The 20,429-nt window shown below is 37.7% G+C and overlaps 1 protein-coding gene and 1 pseudogene across 3 annotated transcripts in view; both read left to right on the forward strand.

Moving 5' to 3' along the window:
• SCARB1 (scavenger receptor class B member 1) overlaps window positions 1-20,429 on the forward strand; it is a 55,589-nt gene that overhangs the window by 10,991 nt on the left and 24,169 nt on the right. For all 3 annotated transcript variants that reach the window (XM_072415766.1, XM_072415763.1, XM_072415765.1), the window contains exons 2-7: window positions 13,261-13,421; window positions 16,095-16,236; window positions 16,432-16,632; window positions 16,721-16,816; window positions 17,284-17,399; window positions 20,062-20,228. In XM_072415766.1, the coding sequence (XP_072271867.1) occupies window positions 13,300-13,421; window positions 16,095-16,236; window positions 16,432-16,632; window positions 16,721-16,816; window positions 17,284-17,399; window positions 20,062-20,228 (844 nt within the window). In that variant the 5' untranslated portion in view covers window positions 13,261-13,299. The remainder of the gene's footprint in view (window positions 1-13,260; window positions 13,422-16,094; window positions 16,237-16,431; window positions 16,633-16,720; window positions 16,817-17,283; window positions 17,400-20,061; window positions 20,229-20,429) is intronic.
• LOC140333827 (heterogeneous nuclear ribonucleoprotein A2 homolog 1-like) lies at window positions 14,635-16,053 on the forward strand (annotated as a pseudogene).

Raw genomic sequence — 20,429 nt, forward strand, 5'->3', positions numbered from 1 at the left:
GCCTGTGCCGATAAGTCTGCATAAGCCACTACTTTTCCTCCCAGACATATTCTGGCTTCCACTTGAGCAGCAATGGAACCTTTTGTGTTCTGTGACCAATGCTGTTTTTCTGTTTGGGGATGATGTAATTGATGAATAATTCTTAAACAGATTTTATTTACTGTATATTCAGAATTTAGGATATTCTGTGTCTGCTCCTATATGTATATTAAATAATCATAACTTCAAACCATGGTAAAAATGGTACCAAAAGAAAGTGTGTGTGTGTGTGTGTGTGTGTGTGTGTTTTTTTTTTTTTTTTTTTTTTTTTTTTTTTCTCTTCTATTTACATACTGGATTTTCTAAGTTTAACCTTTACTTACATGGTTCTCATCTGTATAGTTGCAAGGTATTTTAGCAGGCCAATCACAGTCCAAATATACATAATTTACTTAGGATTTTCTTAAATTCATACATTGTCACTAACTGATGTATTATTTTTAGCAAACGTGTTTAAAGATTCAAAACCAACCACATTACTCATTCTACTACTTTTTTGATTGCTTTGATTTAATATTCACTGCACTCTGCCCCACGATTCCTAATATTTGCAGTTTGTGCTCTGCGAAACCCTTAGCATCTTGTCTGGAAGCAAATTACTTCAAAAACTGGAAACCACATGACACCTCTTGCTAATATTATCTTGGTGTCCAGGGATAAAGATTTTTTAAACTATGCAGAACTGAAAGTTACTGTATATAATTTAATATGAACTGTTCTTATAAACTGAGGTACCTACTTTTACTGGATTACATTGACTGTAGTATAAACCTAGGGCACCAAATGCATTTGTTACTGCTAACATTCAAAATGGTAATTAACAGGAATTCCCAAAAAAATTGTGAATAAATATAAACGGATACATCCATGTTATTTGGAGGGGGGGCATTGATCTTCAGTAGGTTGCGCTGTGTGTGTAACAACTTTTTATTGTCTCAGACAGCAATAGATTGAAATACAAAATACATGAGCACACGGCGACAACTATAAACCAAGGTTTTTTTTTTCCTTTCTAATGGTATTTCCTGGTAAAAATACTGAAGTATGTTCATTTTCATGCAGCATATTTCTGAAAAGCTTGTTTGGGTCAATGTGCTCCTCCTAAAACATTGAAAATTTAAAGTACATGTAAATGCAACAAACATGGGGTAAGGCCCCCTGGGCATCGTGAGAACATGACAACCTTACCAGTTTTACCAGTTCTCCCACACTTTCTGGTCATGATGATTTTAATCTAAAATAGGTAGAGTTACGGTAAACTTCTAATAAATTGTATAGGACACAATGAAATCTTCATTATAAAAATGTTTCTACTTCTGAGTGAATGTGATCCAGAAGACCAGTTTCCTATTTCTTTAAACATTGGATATACACACTTGGGTGTTATCAGGTTTTGTTTTTCTTTTTTGTGGCCAATTTTAGATAAACACTTCCATTTTCAAGAATGTTTATAAATTTCCCTGTTCCAGCATTTTGAATCATAATCACATGCTGCTACAGAATAAAGGTCATTTGTTATAAAAACATGACTAATGGCTTTCCTTATCTACATATTGTCTCTTCATGCAATGCATACGTTTCATATTCCTCTTGTATGAATGAGTGATTGAAAGATGTAAGTAGATACTCTAGGTAAGTGAAAATACTGCTTTATGTGCTAGGTTTGCGCACAAAGCATGTACACTGTTGAAAATGGCGCCTATCATTAATTTTTGTATCTGATTACACAGGTTACAGATGTTCAAACTATCATCAGACGGAAAACGCGTGTGTGTGTGTGTGTGTGGTGGGGGTGACTATTTAAATAGGAAGGGTACTGACTAATATTGGTTTATACATCAATCTACATCCAAGCTAAGTGGCTGGTTACAAGTTTAAATTGTCATTCCATCAAGCACTAGAAGATGATTTGATGGACTGGAACTTTGTCCTTCAGTAGGTCCACTATGGTCTTAAAAAATCAATGATATTCAATGCAACACTGCCCAACTTTATTTTCACCTAACATCCTTTTGTTTTATATGTTTACCTCACTGTAACAATCACCTGATCACCAGTGTTCTTGGAAAACAGAATTCTGGTACTGAAGGTATTGATAACTCTAAACTTGCATCAGTTTATGCAAACACTGATCATTTAGTAATGATTTCTGTGAAAATACTCCACCCACAACTGTAATCTTTCCATGCCAAAATATGGATTTTCCAGTGAGATTCTGATGGCACAGAAGACTAAAGTAGTAGTCTTTCATCCAGAATCTGGTAGTAAGGGGTCATAAATCCTTTATATAAAAAAATCCTTTATATAAAAAAAAAAAAAGAGCACCTTAAAAAAAAAAAAAAAAGGCTTCTAAATTTAGTGCAAATTGCAGTGTTTTCTTGTATTTTTGTTAAAATTTACATGATGGACACGAAACAACTGCACAACACAGGTATGTTGTCAAATATGTGTGCAGTTTTGGGAACAATGCACTGTACAGGATGATGTAATCAGCATTCACTTATATGCTATTAAGTAGGGAATTCTCTTTAAGTGAAAATGTGGTGTCCATAGATTGAGAGTGACTGATTATTGTAGCAGAATTGTGTATGGTTATTTCTGCTATCCAAGCATTGCCTAATTTTGTAAGGATTCACTTTAGATAATGTGGTTCCCATAACAAAGGAAAAGTAGAGAAAATTGCTTAAATGCATTATTGCTTTTCTTCTGATCCAGTGATCTTACTTTTCATGTGCTAGTCTTGGTTATTATGCGATGAACGGATGTCATAGAATTATAAATTTGGTATGCCAAACTGATTAATTCTACCACTTTTAATGTACCTCTGTACCCATGATTGTTTCCTATTGCTGGAATTTTCTCATTAACAGACATGCATATATTTGTGTTCTATGCTTTCCAGTACCTTCAATTAACACAATAGAATTCTACAACATTGACATTGTATCAAGAAAAGGCCACATGGACTAATGAATGAGAATAGAGAGGAAAATGATTTATAGATTGTATGTGAGCGCTGGCATGCCAATGAATTTAGAAAGAAAGCTTGAGTGTTCTAGCATCCAATATTCAAGGCAAATATGCACTCACAGGACAAAAAAATGTAAACTTTACCAAGGGCACAGCAATGTTTTGAATGGTAACAAGATCGCACCTCAGGTAGTATTATCCGCCTTTCATCAAGTGACTAATCTACTGATCTCCTACAATTTTCAGGAAACCTATACAAAAAGGAACTGACAAAACACTAGAACGGGTTTCCCACTTTTCCTTCCTCCACTGTACTCCAAGGGCTTCTATTTTTACATCCAAAGCAATCCAGGTTTTAAAGTGTGTGTGTGTGTGTGTGTGTGTGTGTGTGTGTGTGTGTGTGTGTATTTTTTTTTTTTTTTTTTTTTCATCCCTTTAATACATTATTGTTCTTTTAATAGGTACAACCTTGGAGATGTTGCCCTACAAAATGTACAAACATATTTTAAGTGTCCATTTTTTTCAGTAAAACCACAAATTATTGTGTGGGGGGGAAAGATATACAAGCGTTTAAACTTGTAACGTGGCATTTCAACACTGTAGAATTTACTCTCTAGCTTTTGTGTTTTTGGTGTGGCTGAATACTGGCAGATGAGACCCATGCTGGCTCCTACAACTTCATCATTAGCTTAGTCCACACAACTGAGTAGCATGTAAACCAGCTGCCTATGGCAACGGGGTTTAATCCTTACATTCACATTCTCCTTACTTCATTTAAAGCAAAGCAAATGAGCATTTTCTTAAACTAGGTAAATGATGGTTCTACAGGAAAGATCCAAGCATCCTATCTTTGTGTGTTACTCTTTTCTTTTTGTTTTTGTTTTGTTTGTTGTCATTCAGTAGATTTTTAACTTGTCAAAAGTTCATACAGACAATGCTCCTTCCCCCTCAAAAACAACCAAAAAAGATTTTTGTAAAGCTGCATTTAAGCATAGCCACCGCACATTATAAGAAATAAGATAACTTACATTTTGGTGAGAAGTAACTAAGAACACACCCAAAGAAGGGGTTTGGGCAGGTAACACATGAATAAATTGTTACACCTTTGGGGATGGGGGGGTTGTTATCATCTGAATTATGTACAGTGTCTAATCCAGTTATTTAAGGGTATGAGGTTCATACCCATTTAAATGTTTCTGCTCTTGAGTAAAGCAACTGACAGAAAAAGTTGCTTGCTAAAGATGTTTTTAAAATCACATTTAGATATATAAAGGTTACTGCAGGGATTTGTTTGAAAAATCATGTGCTCTTAAAAAATGTTCACATAAGTTTCTTTACTTCCTCTTTTTTGTTTATTTGAAAATGCTAAACTGATTAAGGCTAAGGCATTGCCAAATGTGGAGCTTTCTTATGGCAAAACTGCCATTTGTGCAGCTGCTTAAGTTACACCTCTGCACTTTACCTACCTACCAGTAGATCCACAAATATTCTTTAATGGTATGTTTTTAACCATAAAAAAAAGGTGCAACTTCTTTGTTGTGGTTAAAGGTGCTATAAGAACTGACTGTTCAACAGACTGGTATTCTAAAAATATAAAAATGAAACGCTTTCCTCACTTAAAAACTAAAGAATATTACGATATGTAAAAAAGATAAAATGTGCAAAACTTCAAAATGAAAGACAGATTGTAAAAAGTTTTATATATATACCCTTCAAAGGATGTCTCTGGGTTGGTAACTGGGGATAAAGAAAAGGCGGATTTATTAAACACTTTTTTTAGCTCTGTGTACACAAAAGAAAACTGTCAGCGCTGAAGTCCAATTTGCTATGTCACTGCTTTAAATGAGCCACAATGGCTCAAAACTGATATGATTGAGAAACCGTTGGACAAAAATTAAGGGTGACAGAGCATGGGGACCTGATGGATTACATCCATGTGTCCTCAAAGAGCTCTGCTCCATTATTTTAAAGCCATGGTTTCTAATTTTTAGTCAGTGGCATGGTACCAATGGATTGATGTAAGGCCAATGTGGTTCCTATCTTCAAAAAGGAGCGAAAGTCATTACCACGTAACTACAGATCAGTAAGTTCATTGTCTATAGTTGGAAAGGCCTAGAGCAGAGGTAGGCAAACTCTTGTGGCCACTAGGCCATTTCAGGGGTGAGCAGGAGCACACTAGGCCGGACTCTCTCAAGTTCTGCCCTAATGGCTCTGCCCCCTGAAGGGAAATCCTCTCCTTCATATGCATTGCAGAGGAGATGGATTTCCCTTCAGGGGGCGTTCCATATTTACCCCAGTGGCGGAAGCGTTAATGCTGACCGCAGTAAGTAGGGGAGCCACAGTAAGAGGAGCCTTAAGAGCCGCGGCTCTTGAGCCGCAAGTTGTTGGCCGGCATTAGGCCGGGTCGGCCAGGGGCGTTAGGATGGAAGAAACCACTGGCTAAGCCGTATCTGGCCTAAAGGCCAGAGTTTGCCGACTTCTGGCCCAGAGCGTTTGATAAAGAACCACATAGGGGAGTTTTTTAGAAAATAGTATAATAAATGATAGCATGATAAACAAATTTACTCTTTATTAGGAGGAAAGTAAACCGGTAGACAGTGGAGTAGCAGTTGATATAGTGTACTTGGACTTTGCTAAAGCAATTGACACTGTACCCCACAGACCAGTAATATGCAAGTTAGGGTTGATAGGTTTAGAAAAGCCGATCTGTAAATGGATAGAGAACTGGCTTAACAGGACCGCATCCAGAGAGTAGTGATTAATAAATCCTACTCTGAATGGTCTAAGGTAATTGGTGGTGTACCCCAGGCTTCAGTGTTGGGACCTTTTACCTTTTTAAAATCTTTATAATTGATATAGAGTTCGGGATTAAAATTACCATTTCTGTGTTTGCAGATTACACCAAACTATGTATTGGAATAAATCCATACAGGAGGTCTATAATCTACAAGCAGACCTGGGTGTACTGTTTAATTGGGCAGCCGAGTGGCAAATGACATTTAATATAGATAAATGTAAAGTTATGCACTTGGGGGCTAACAACATGCATGCTTCATACTGTCCAGGGGGATTACATTTGGGGAAGTCAAAAATAGAAAAGGATCTGGGGGTTGGGGTGGATCATAACCCTCATAAAAGCCTGCAATATCTAAAGCTAGCAAAGTACATTCTTGTATTAAGAGGAATAGACTGCAGAAATGGAAAAATAATCCTGCCCTTGTACAAAGTATTGGTCAGACCACATCAATTGCACAATGTCCTTTTTGTGAAATGGTGCCCAAAACTGGATTGGAGAGAGTGCAGAGAAGGGCAACTAAACAAATAAAAGGAATGGAAGAACTCCACTATGAGGAGAGTTTATCAGAACTGAATCTGTCCTCCCTTGAGATGAGATGTTTAAGGGGGATATGATCACCCTGTATAAATATATAAAGAACTCGCTTCCCAATTTTTGAAAATGGTGTGAATAAGCTCCCTCAGGAAGTAGTTTCAGCAAATACTATAGATTGCTTTAACCTCCCTGGCAGTATTCCTGATTGTGGCCCAGGGTTAATTTTGAGTACCAAAGGTATTAACCTCGAGCTACTCAGTGGAATTGCAAGGGAGTTTAAGTCTTACCTGGTGCCCGTGGCGTACTCCAGCGATGCCTGACATCTGCTTTCCCAGGTGATGCCCGACTGGCATCTGTGTAGCCTGGCAGTGGTCGTGCTGGGAGATGGGACCAGGCGGGAAATGTAAAATAATAAATAAATGTACCACATTGACATAAAAAAATACTTAATTATTCAGACCACCAAGGAGGTTGAGAAAAATCTGGATGATTTTTTAGAAGCACAGAAATTAACTAGTTAACTGGTTATTAGGGCTTTAAAGTAAAGATAGCAGAGACTGTTGATCCAGGGAACATCCGATTGCCTCATCGATTCGGGAAGGAAATTGTACTGGGGGTTTTTTGCCTTCCTCTAGACCAACTATCTCCATAGGTTTTATGTCTGGGATATGTTTATTTCCCTAGTGGTTGAACATAATAGACTTTTTTATGTCTTTTTTTTCCCAACCTTATTTAATTTATAACTATGTAATTTATTAACTTGTTAAGTAAAGCAGACAAAATAGGCAATATACCGTGTTTCCCCGATTTTAAGAAATCCCCATTAAATAAGCCACCCCCGATTTTTGAAAAAATAATTAAAATAAGACATCCCCCGATATTTGATCCTGTGTGTGTCTCCTTGATGCTGGCTGCAGTGCAGAGTGAAACTGAAAGTAACAAGCCGGCATTCTGCACCAGGAAGCAAGCTGCTGATCCCTACACTTAATTACCAGTAAGTGATCAGAAGGGGACAATCAATGGCATAGAGTGATCAGAAGGGGACAGTCATTGCATAGAGTGATCAGAAGGGGACAGTCATTGCATAGAGTGATCAGAAGGGGACAGTCATTGCATAGAGTGATCAGAAGGGGACAGTCAATGGCATAGAGTGATCAGAAGGGGACTATGAACTGCACATGAGTGATCAGAAGGGGACAATCAATGGAACATGAGTGATGATGAGTGACTTTCAACAATAAATGTGTACTGTAGTCTTCTTCATGGAAAAGTAAGACATCCCCTGAAAATAAGACCTAGGGCATATTTTGGCATTTCAAAAAATATAAGACGGTGCCTTATAATGGGGGAAACAGGGTAGTATAGTTTTCTCATGTGCAGACAAAACGACTCCCACAACATTACCAGTATGTGCTTTAATTTGCATTTAACTTTAATCCCATTGTCCATTCTGCTGTCCTCCCTTTTTCCCTCTCTGTAGGATGAAATGACAGGCTTACCTTGCCCCTTTATGTATATCAGTGAGCTTTGGGGGTCCATGAACCCTGTTGCTGGTTTACCAGCTAAAAACATACTGAAAAAATGGGTCGCCAGATGGAAAACTGCATACCAGGAACACCACACAAGGCCTGGCATTTTGTAGATGCTTGTGCCCAAGCCATCGCAATTTGGCCCTTGTCAGTGTCTCTCAGATTCTTACACTTGCCCATTATTTTCCTGCTTCTAACATTACTTTCAAGAACTGACTGTGTGCACTAACTTATATCCCACCCTTTGATGTGTGCGTGGCTGGTGACTACTAAAACTGAAAACAAAACTTTTTTAAAGGCTTTTCTTTTTCTTTTCTTAATTGTTTTCTTAAAGTATTTACAAATTGGATGAAGTCAAGTTGTGCTCTGTATCTAGGCAGCACAGTTGGCTCAGAGGTTAGCACTCTTCGCAGCGCTGGGTCCCAGGTTCAAATCTCGGCCAGGACACTATCTGCATGGAGTTTGCAGGTCCTCCCGTGTCTGCGTGAGTTTCCTGAGTACTCTGGTTTCTTCCCAAAAACATACAATTAGGTTAGTGGGCTACCCCCCAAAATTGACCTTAGACTTTATTAGAAGACATATGATATGAGGTAGGGACATTAGATTGTGAGCCCCTTTGAGGGACAGCTAGTGACAGGACTATGGACTTTGTACAGTGCTGTGTAATATGATGGTGCTATACAAATACTGAATAATAAAAAAAATGCTACCCAGATTAGAATTCAGTTTACTAATATAATTTATGTTCTGTTCATGCAGTCTCTCTGATTTAAATGTGCATGCAGGTTTTCTGCTACAGTCAACTGAACTCTGCTTGCAGTAACTTGCTGATGCTTGCAATATCCTATTCCTCTTTGACCTGATTAATTCAGCAGTCATCTGTAATGTTTCAGGACCTTGTTTGCTACTCTTGGCTAGCAAACATGTTAAAGTTCAAGTGAATATTTTTCTACATGCATGTTTTTAGAGGTGTATATTGATTAAACTACTGTCCATACTTAGTTGTTGTTTTTAGCTACGGGTTGCTGAACCCACCAACGTTTATAGATCTCAGTGTTAGTGGTAACTGGAGATTCATAATGCACCTGAACCCTTATGAAGCTGAAGGGAGGGGAAGTCACTTTCCACATCTTTTTCGTAATGTAATATTACTGAGATTTTTGCAAAAGAATGAAAAATGCAGCACCCAGGGGTAAATTTTCTTTGGTGCAAGCGGAGTATATTTGGCTTTATTTGACCGGTCTCACTCTCATAAATGTCTCAATCCAAAGAGTTTAAGGAATGCCAAGAGTTAGCAAATTCTTTAACTACCGTATTTATTCGAGTATAACGCGCACCCATGTATAACGTGCACCCCTAATTTTCGATTAAACATCGGTATAAAATTTTGTTTACACCAAGCATTTTAATTGACAAAAAATATTATTGAACACGTGCAGCCATGATAAAAATCATTTATTAACAACTTAAACTGATATAAACACAATACCGAAATAAAATTAGCGGCAATGCTTACCGTAACGTGTGGGCGAGGAAATGAAGCGGCAAACCTAATTCGGGGGTGGCAGTGGCGGCCGGTCCATTGAGGGCGTACGCGAATTGTGAGTTTGCACTGCGCCTTTTCCGGGCTGCAGCCGCTCACTGTACGCGAGGGCGAAGGAAAAAAAAAGTCACCGCGTCGCGTACAGTGAGCGGCTGCAGCCCGGAAAAGGCGCAGTGCAAACTCACAATTCGCGTACGCCCTCAATGGACCGGCCGCCACTGCCACCCCAGCCCTCGTTTATAACGCGCACCCAAACTTTGATTTCTTTTTTTGGTATAAAATTTTGCGCGTTATACTCGAATAAATACGGTAAATTTTCAACGCTTATCTTATTAAAGAAAATGTTCATTCATGAAGGTGTAGAGAGACTGTATGCAATTTCTGTTTTAAACCCTCATCTTTCTCCCCTTTGTAGGGTGGTCAAGTGGCACAACTATTTCATTAGTAGTATTTACTCAGCACTAACAATCTACTTTGGAAAATAACTATTTTTCTCCAAATATGAACTGCTTCTTAGACCTATGTTAAATTTTAATGGCTATCATTATTTTAGCAACGTGCATCTCAACTTCTCCTCTTTCCTTGTTTCGCCCTGACTTTCTGGTTCATATAAATATGCAGTGACCTACTTTTGTTTAGTGTAATTGCTGTATGTTGTTGTGAAAGGATATAGCCATATGCATGATGAATCAAATACTCTAATTTTGTATGAACCGCCCTCCTTTTTTCTTTGTTTTTTTTTATTGTTCTGGATGTTCCAGAATGTCTTATGGGTTCCCCCCCCCCCACACCTCAAGGCACCTTTCAGGATTGTCTATCATTTCAGGATTTCCCAGCAGAACCTATTCCATACTTTGCATTTTAACCCTGCAGTTGCTGTCATAAGGTGTAGATGTAACATGTGTTTAGCAATCATGGCTGTGATCTGCCTCAACCACCTGCAAAAAGTGGTTGGCATCACTTCTATTCAGTTGAATTTGGTCTTGTGTTAGTGGGGGGGGGGGGGGGTCTGCACACCCAGAGTCATAAACCCACAGGTAACTCAGGGGAGGGCAAGAAAAATAAATTTTCAGTATTTTTGAACCTGCATTTGTCATTTAAAATGTAATACCTGATGCCTTGATCCTATTTTAAAGGTCCTTATCCATACACTTTTTTTATAGGGTGATAGCAGTCTCTAAATTGGGTTCCAGTAATGTCACCATGTCATGTCCCTGATGGGAGGATACAGCAATCATGCCAACATGCACTTTGCAGGCATAGTTCACTTTTACAGCGATATACAGCTGGTGTTAATAGACACACATAAAAAACATCACCACAAGGGCCATGTCAGACAGGCAATTCATTTGAAGCCTTCCTCTTAAGATCGACAGGGACAATCCCTTTTCCTCTCTTTGGCTTGGCTACAAAAAGGCTGGTCACAGCACCAGCCTGCCTCTGAGACTACGGCTACCATTTGCTTTGTCTCCACATTCGTGTACTGTGATTGTGGCTTTCTTTAGAACTTATTACAATGTGTTCATTGGGTTGGGATGCTTTGCTTCAACACAAAAGCTGCATACTGTGTTGGTTTTAAAGTGATGCAGAATGGAAAGTGACAAATTGCTTTCTGTAGTAAAGTTCCTGCAGCACAATCAAACAAGGGGTATTGAACCTCTTCAAACGGTTGTTTGAGGAGATATTGGGACACACCGGGGCATACAAGTAAAGTTAAATGTTAACTTGGTCATCTGACTGTTTAAAAAAAAAAATTCCAGGCTAAATCTTTACTTTTTTGATCTTTTAAAACTAACTTCTGTGTGTTTTTGGTATTTGTCGCAACCTCCATTTTTTAGGAGGTGGTGTCTTCTGTATTAACAGTAGTGTGATTCATTACCTTTGTAATGTATCCCCCCCAAAAAAAATAAATAAAAAAACAAACAAAACTATTTTTGCACTTTACACATACCCATATTTCCAGATTATATGTATAGAAGCATACCCATCTTGATCATAACTGGATTATTCTGTTTCATGGAAGCTAATACCAGTACATATAAATCTGGGCACTGATATGGTGTGTTTACACCTATTAAAGACATGGGAGTGATGATTCATTCTTGGGAGGTGCTAAAATATTCATTTTAGGAAATGTGGAAAACTCTTTAATATTCATTTAGATATGTGAAGTGATAATACAATCACCTAAATTGATATGCTAGTGTGTTCCTGTAACCTGTGCTGAGACCTGTGTGGAGGTCTTGCCTTAGCAAGTGCTTATTCTGATTTGATTTATTTGAACAAGTTAGACATGCTTGCATCCAGTTGAAACTTCTGTGCATGCTTTGACTGGAAGTACTCAGGCTTGTAGAGTGGTAGAATAGAACCAGGTACCTGATATTTTATGAAAGGCAGGGCATAAGTGGCAGCGTTCATATTTTACTTTCCACATTTTCTTTAAGTACACTCTTGCATTCTGGCAATCCAAAATTATATGGTGTGAGTAGATAAAGCATGTGGAAAACCAAATGGGCCAAAGGAGGTGTAAGAAAAGGTGATAAATGTGCCATTAGTAGTGATCATATCAGCATGTTTCATCAAAGATTAGACTACACTACAGTGTGGGTGTTACAGAGTAATTTGTAAGGAATAAAGGATATGTTGGTGCGGTGCATTATTATTCGTATACTTGACAAAGGAAATACATATTTTTATGTTTAGTTACCTCTGGTATGTTAAAAAAAATAAAATAAAAAAAGGTGACTGTTACACATTCTAGTGTATCTTTATCTTATATTGCACAATGTGATTCTTTCATATTTTACTGGATTTTTAGGTATACTAATAGTCATCCTAAATTCCTGTGTAAATCATGGATGTTCTAGCTATTGGGCTATATCGACCCCTAAAAAGGAAAGCAGTTAACTCTCCCACTCCCCACATTGTTCAGGGCACAGGGCATTCATTGTCTTGGGAAATGTACTTGCTCTTGTCTACGACTGTAGAATGCTGTAGGGGACTTTTGACAAGTTGTATCGTCTTTCTTTGTTTTAGTCATCTGCAGAATTTCCTAAATGCTTAAAAATGTGTATTCACCAGCCAAGTGTCTGCACAAATTGGGTAATACCATTGATATGAATAATATCAAAGGTGGAAATATCATTTTTATTTTGTATCTATTGTGTTTGATACCTAATTATTTTATAAACTAATCGAGGTGCATTTTCAAAAATCTCGACTATAGGAATCAATCAAACTAAAGTACTTTGTACTGTCGGACTTTGTGTTTTCTGAAGTGGGTTCAAATGAACCTTGCAAAAGCTGGAAGATATCCTAATTGGATTCCATTTTAAAGATTGTGAGCCCTGAAAAGCCTTTAGTGTAGCCAGATAATTGATACAGATAAATAAAAGTGGGGGAAACCTTTCCACTGGTGCCACACAGCTAGGGAGATTGTACCTCTCACCCATACAAGCCATAATTTCACTTAAGATGTAATGATTAATGTAGGGTTATAGCAGGCTGAGGATTATTCGTAAAAACAATTGCCACAGTATCAAGGTTTTGTGTTGGAGTTGTATTTCCCAATTTACGTATGTAAGCATTTTATTTGACCTCAAACATTGCACAAGAGAAAAACTGTCAAGTATTCAATTCAGTATTTTTTTCAGTGTTTGGGAACTTGGTGGGCAGAAAAAAATGAACTAAGATCTGCAGAGACCGCTTTTCTCTTGTTTATGGTCTGAATGGGACTACAAATGTTTTGGGTTTGCTTGCTGTATGGGTCAATGTGTTTATTTCTGTGGTGTTGCTTTTTCCCCCACTTTGCTATCTAAATAAATTTTAATCCTTTCAATATTTTTCAGAATGTCCGAATTGATCCTAGTAGTGGGTTTGCTTATGAAATGTGGAAAGATCTTCCTGTGCCCTTCTTCATGTCCATTTACATCTTTGAAGTTGTGAACCATAAAGAATTCCTATTAGGCGAGAAGCCCAAGGTTGAGCAGCGTGGACCTTATGTTTACAGGTGCAGTAGTGTTCATATGTGCAAAAAATGCTTTCAGATCACTGGTCACATAAATCTATTTGCATAATGGAGATTGTAGCAGATTACATGTGGGTAACAAGTATACATACCAATTAAGGAGGCCATTTGTCTCAATCCTTAATTCTGAGGAATGGGCCATTTAATAACATTGTTGATCACCTGAGATGTTCTGCTATATTAAGAACAAGGTCACATATCCCTGTCTTCTATAGAAACAACATTCTGTGCTGTTTGTATGCATGGATTGCAGAACTGCAAGACTGTATCCTAACAATTTGGCACATACACCTTTCTTTAGGGGTCTTGCCTTAACTGCAGAAGAAGATCTTGTGTAGTTGGCATCTGTTTGTCCCTGCCACATGCAAAATATAATCTCGGTTTTATCTGTTGGCAAAGTATAGTGAGACAGGTTGCACAGGGCAGGTTTATCTTAGAGACACCTTGTGTGGATAACATTTTTGGTTTTGGATATGCAACCTGATGACACAATGTTGGGTCATGCGACATTGCAATTTTGCATCAGCAAAGTCTCCCCTCACTGTTAGAGGTAGATTCCTTGTAAGCATACTTGGCAGGGGCACAATACCTAATCAGTACACAGGGTGTGCTTGGTATGTCATGTCCTTCTATCCCAATCTGCTCTCTATTTTCTGGCAATCCCAGGCTCTCAAAATGACTATTGGTAGTGACCATTTTTTTACAGCAACAATTTTTTAACAGATGCTGCCAACGGTACCACCTTTCAGTGTTTGTAAACACTGTTCAAACACAAGATATAAAAATACGAACCACATACGAGAAAACACTGGGGTTGCACTTTTGTCTGGTAACTTATTGAATGTGTTACAATAGTCTCTTGCAAAGGGATAATTCACTTTAGTAAAAAAAAAAAAAAAAACACCTCTTTTAAATCAACATCATTTTTTATCTAACGCTTTTTTTTTTTTTTTTTTTTTTTTTTTTTGCTGTCCTTATATACTATAATATATGCTTGCATTGTGTAAACGAAAATGGGTCAAAAACTATGTATTACCTTTAAATGACAAAAATGCTGCATAATTAAAAAAGACCAGAAGCAGAAACAAAAATATTGCTGGTTGATTACCATGAAGTCCTTGAGGGGGAATAGTCGCAGTGAGAACTGCCCTTTCATCTTTCTGTTCTTTAGCCGGGTTTGTGTGTTCTAACCAATATGGAGAGAGAAAAGAAGCAATTCAGGTAGCTGTTCATTGGAAGTCTCCACATAGAAACCACAGAAGAGTCTGAGGAAATACTACAAACACTGGGGCAAACTGGCCGACTGCGTAGTAATGGGAGACCCTCAGAGCAAAAGATCCAGAGGTTTTCGCTTTGTAACGTTTTCCTCCCATGAATGGAAGTCCATGCTGCAATGTCCATGCTGCAACCACCTGCCCACATTCTATTGATGGCAGGGTTGTGGAGCCCAAGTGTGCCGTAGCCAGAGGAGTCTGCCAAGCCTGGTGCTCATGTAACTGTAAAGAAACTCTCTTGGTGGTATTAAGGAAGATATAGGAGAACATAACCCTAGGGAATACTTCAGGCATATGGAAAGATTGAAAGCATTGAAATCATCACTCACAAACAGTCTTGCAAGAAGAGGGGCTTTGGTTTTGTAACATTCGATCACGTTCCAGCTGACAAAATTTTTTGCAAAAATATCACACCATCAATGGACACAATGCAGAAGTCAGAAAAACTTTATCCAGACAGGCAATGCATGAAGTACAGAACACCAGGAGCAGCAGAGAAGGCAACTTTGGTGGCTTTGGGGATTCACGCGGTGGTGGAATCTTTGGATCAGGACCTGGAGCACTAAAGTATGCCGAGACTGTACAGTGAGCTGCACATGCAACAAAAGATTGCAAATAGGAACATTTGTGTATTTGTAGAAGACTCATGCTGTGGAATATTAGATGCCTGCTTGCATTTTGTTCTCAGTTTAGTTCCACTTTTAATTGTAGGAAAATTACTCTTAAAAAGTTCTATTGAGAGTTGGTACCAAACGTTGCCACCCCTTACTTTTTTACTGGACCCCACTTGCGTTGCTATGATTCCATCTTTTTATTAGATATTTATTTCTGATGTTTGTTGGGGCACATTCACACCTGTGTGTTACATTACATCCACATCGGCAACAAACATATAACTTAATTTTTCCTTTGCTCCCCATTATGCAGCAGCAACCTACATTGTGTAAAAGCAAGACCTCAACAGCTTTAACTCTGACTTCTAAATTTAAAGGCAATCTAGGAGCCTAATATTAAGGTTTTTGTTCTGTGAATTATGTTCCAGCTTTAGTACTATTTATAATAACTTAAGGAGAACAATTATACAGGTGTCATGATTGGAAGATTTTGTATTTTCTTTTTCTAGTGATTATTGTAAAATATTGGATCAATGCTTAGGTAAACTAATTGTGGCAAAACCTGTGTATTGAATACGAGAAAACAAGGTTACCAATCCTAAAATGTTACTAGGAGTGTTAGTGGCCAAACAGATACAGATATTTGGGCAGTTATGATCTGTGTGTGTAATGCATTTGAGGCCAACATGGTATGTTTTTAATGATTTTGTGGTGTGCTCATTGCATGGCACTAAACAAGGTGATCACTGCATCTTTCTTATTTACAGAGAGAGCAAACAGAAAACCAACATAACATTTCATGAAAATGGGACAGTCACGTATATTGAGACACGACTTTTGCAGTTCGAACCAAAGATGTCTACGGGAAGTGAAGAGGATTTTATTGTGTTTCCAAACATTCTTGTCTTGGTAACTAAATTTGAAAAATATAACTGTAGTTAAAGATTGTTACCATATAGATACCTATGTTAAGATTAATACATAGGATACTTGTTCTGTGTTAACCCTGTTTGGTGGAGTTTTTATTTTCAATAGAGCACATATTGATAGGAGGCTGGAGACTTTTTAATGCAGATACATTTTATTCTACTTTACCCCTTACAGGGATCATCGGTGATGATGCAAGATTTTTCGTTTGTTAAATGGATGCTCAGTGGTGCCTTTGCAGCTTTTGGCCAAGAGGCCTTCATAAACCGAACAGTGAAGGATATCTTGTGGGGCTACAAGGAACCATTTCTTGATTTTGTAAATACGCTTCTCCCTGGAAAACTGCCTTTCAAAGATAAGTTTGGCTTATTTGCAGATGTAAGTGAAATATTCTGTTTTGAGCAAACATGTTCATTAGGCTTCTAAAATGATGCACCCTATTAACATTATCGAATCTGTCTTCTAGTACAATAACTCGAACAGTGGTATTTTTACGGTTAACACTGGAGTAGCAGACATCAATCAAGTGCAAATGGTAGATACATGGAATGGACTCCGAGAGGTAATACTTATTTTTAGTTGTGGTATTGTGTGGGTATTTTTTTTTCCTGAGGAATCTGGGTCAAGTTTTTTTGCATATGGGCTGCACTTATTTTTTTTTTTTTTTTTAACTGAATTCTGATTTGATCTCCTCTATGAAACTAAAATGACAACAATCATAAGGGATTGTATCACTAGGTGCATCAGTTATGTTTAGTCATGTATGCATTGAAAGGTAATATAGATTATCACAGATGTTTCATTAATAAAATATATTTTGTTAACATGGCCCAGTCATATGGAAGTGGTGACAATGGCATAGTTTCCCATGACATACATGTAGTGATCTTACAAGGATTGTGTTAAAAAATGATACTGCTTTATACAATAGCCATATTTTGAATTCATATGGTTATGTAGTTATGAATAAAGAGCCACTGAAAATCAAGCCATGCTTATTTAGTTTTCATTTGTTCTTAATTTTTTTAGGTTAATTTTTGGAATTCCGAACAAGCCAATATGATTAATGGAACTTCTGGCCAAATGTGGCCACCTTTTCGGACACCTGATCAGCCTCTGGAGTTCTACAGTCCAGATGCCTGCAGGTAATATTGTCTTGCAAACCTATGCAGGGCTGATGTGCATATGTAAGTGGCTGTTGGGGGCCATCTGTCCTTGGCTATTATGGGTGGCTTTACCAATAGTGAGCACTTGAGCAGACTACACCTCCAGGTCTGAAGTAGCTGTGTAGTAGCCCTACATCACCTACAACACTAAAACAAAAAATCTCCATTAATTTATTACAAGCTAGAATTTTTTTCTGCTGTCAGCTCATAGATTAGAGTCTAAACAATAGGTCCTGATCAGCCTCTGGATGGATATCACTCATCCATCCAAAAAAAATAAAATAAAAAGCTACTTCTGTCAACTGACTCTCGGAAGGGGCCTTTAATGAGAAAAATATGAAGGGTGAGATGGGGGATTGGTATTGCTGACTTGCCCATTTTGAGAATGTTGGTTGCTTTGCAGCCATAATGGCTAGGCATTGTGTTTTTTTTTTCTTTTCTTTTCTTTTGTTTTTTGATGTTTCTGAGTTTTCAGTCATTTACGACATGCTTGTTCAAATGTATTAGGAGTCTGCACATCCATGTAACTAGCATATTCAATAGTCCTCTGTACTTTTTTCATGAGAGGGAGGATTATGAAGTAGCAAGCTACAAAACTGCAGTCCCAGCTGCTAGAACAGGAAAACCTTGAGGCTGCTCTTTTTAGATAAAGATGTAGAATATGATCTGTAAACTGACACTTTAGCTTCACTATGAAGGCCATTCATGGTTTTTTAGATTCTGTGTAACTATTTCTGAAGCTGTAGGAAGGTCAGAAATATGATTTTCAATATTTGACTATATAATAAAACTTCCAAATCATTTAAAATATTGTGCTTTCTCTTTACTCAAACTTGCATCTATACACGAATTTAAAGCTTCCCTATGTGGTGACACATCTGTTGCGGTGCAGATGCAAATCTGTTCTGGTGCAGTGAAAGCCTTTTCCATTTTGAGTAGAGCAATGTTTGTGTGCCCTGATGAATAGAAGTATCTTTTGCTGGACCATTGGCTGTTTCTAATGTCCATAAATATGGGAAAAAAGCAATCTGGTCATACAAGACTGGGGTCCCCTGAGGGCTAAGGGACACAGAACAATTTTTACTTAAAATCTGATGGCAGATGGGCTCTAAAGTGAATTATCTAATTGCAAGCAACTTATTTTTGTTTACTTAATTCGGATATGGACAGATTGATGTGTTGGTCAGTATTAACTGGAAGTACACAGAATGAGTTGTGTAAAAAAGAGCAAAATCGGATCTGAAGTCCATGGGAGGTAAAATGTACTTTACTGGGTTGTTTGCTCTTTAATTGTATAGTGATGTTGGTAAGTGCGATTGTACACACTGTACAACTTGTGCACCACCACGCTATGTTGTACATCAGACAGATCATTTCCTCCTAGAAATTGATCCCTTTAAAAGGGGTGTGTCTGTGTGCATATGCATTGTTTTGGGTAATCCAACCAAATGTCTCCAATCAGAAAATCGGATTGCATAATTATGTGCATGTTATGTATGTGCCCAGCATAAGGGAGCTCATACTCTGTACATTGAGTTGGATCAGATTTTTCTTTTGGAAAAAACCTTTGTTATTTTTGGGGGGAGATGCAAAGCGGTCTATCTACACACAACACACCCGATGTCTTGTTCTTGCTGGCAGCATGGAAAATGGCAAGCGTTTCACTTAAATGAGTGTTTCTGTACATAATTTTTATCCATTCCCCAAAAATAAACCTTTAAAATGAAATCTCCTCCTAATAGTCTTATCCCCTCCAAAACACTTTTACCCTTAAAGTTGCCCCTTAGCACACACAATGTAAAACGATCACAAGTGATTTAATGGCTGTTGTTGTTGACTTCCTTCTGAATCTCCCCCCCCCTCCCCCCCAAACACACACACACACTCACTCCTATGGCATTTAGGGCAATTTTTATTTTATTTTTGTTAAATTCCAATCCAGAGCATAGGGACCGGGACCAGGATGAAAGCCAGAAATGTGTCATTTTAACAGCAAACCAATTCTGCAACAGCCTCTTTATTTGTGAGCTTAACATATATTTTTTGTAGTGATTTTATTAGTGCAATACATGGAAGGTAGAATTGCCTAAAATTAAATGTGTGATTTTCTGAGGGAGGGGTCAAGACAGATTGACTTGGAGTGGTGGAAAGTATAAATCAAGTCCTAGTGTACTTGTTTAGTTGGGCACTAATATGTTTAAATAGTATACAGTGTTTTCAGGTATGTGCTGGTGTGATAACATCACTGTTACAAAAAGGGTTGTAAAGGAGAACTGCTTTATCTTAAGAGGCAGAATCCATATTGCAAACCTGATGCACATAACATTAGACCTCAGGTACAGGCTTTATTATGGAGATTACAGATTTTTATTGGCCCCTAGACACCAGCATTTGGGTACCAGGGAAATGGTCACATCCTGGCCATGTAGATTGAATTGACAGCCTGATATGTACCTAACTAAAGGTTAGACATTTGATTTTTAATTCTGAAGGAGGTTTTTAGTGTAAATAACTACCTGCCATAGATATTATCCTGCCTAAATATTTCTCCTAAAAAATATGAAGAAAATGAGCTTAAATTACTTGATGATGATGATAAACATTTGTTTTACTTACTTTGCATTTTTGCGAATGATTGCAGATCTTTAAAATTTGTATTTGAAAAAGAAGATTCATACAGGGGTATCCCAACATTTCGGTACGTTGCACCCAACTATCTGTTTGCAAATGGATCAGACTATCCTCCCAATGAAGGGTTTTGTCCATGCACAGCTTCTGGTGTAATGAACGTTAGTGCTTGTCGGGCAGGTATGTGTTTTTAATGTAAATTCAATCAATAGTTAAATGTCTGTTTACATTTTTTTGTTTTTTTTTAACAAGAATTAAAACTTTTTTTTTTTTTTTTTTTTTGCTATGCTAATAATAATTTCCCACCTGTCAGTAACTGTTTAGACACTGTTAAAAGCTCTTCAGTGCTCCTTCTCTTAGGTCAGCTTTCTAGCAATCCCC

Source organism: Pyxicephalus adspersus, chromosome 6, assembly GCF_032062135.1.
Source record: "Pyxicephalus adspersus chromosome 6, UCB_Pads_2.0, whole genome shotgun sequence".
In the NCBI taxonomy this organism is placed as follows: domain Eukaryota; kingdom Metazoa; phylum Chordata; class Amphibia; order Anura; family Pyxicephalidae; genus Pyxicephalus; species Pyxicephalus adspersus.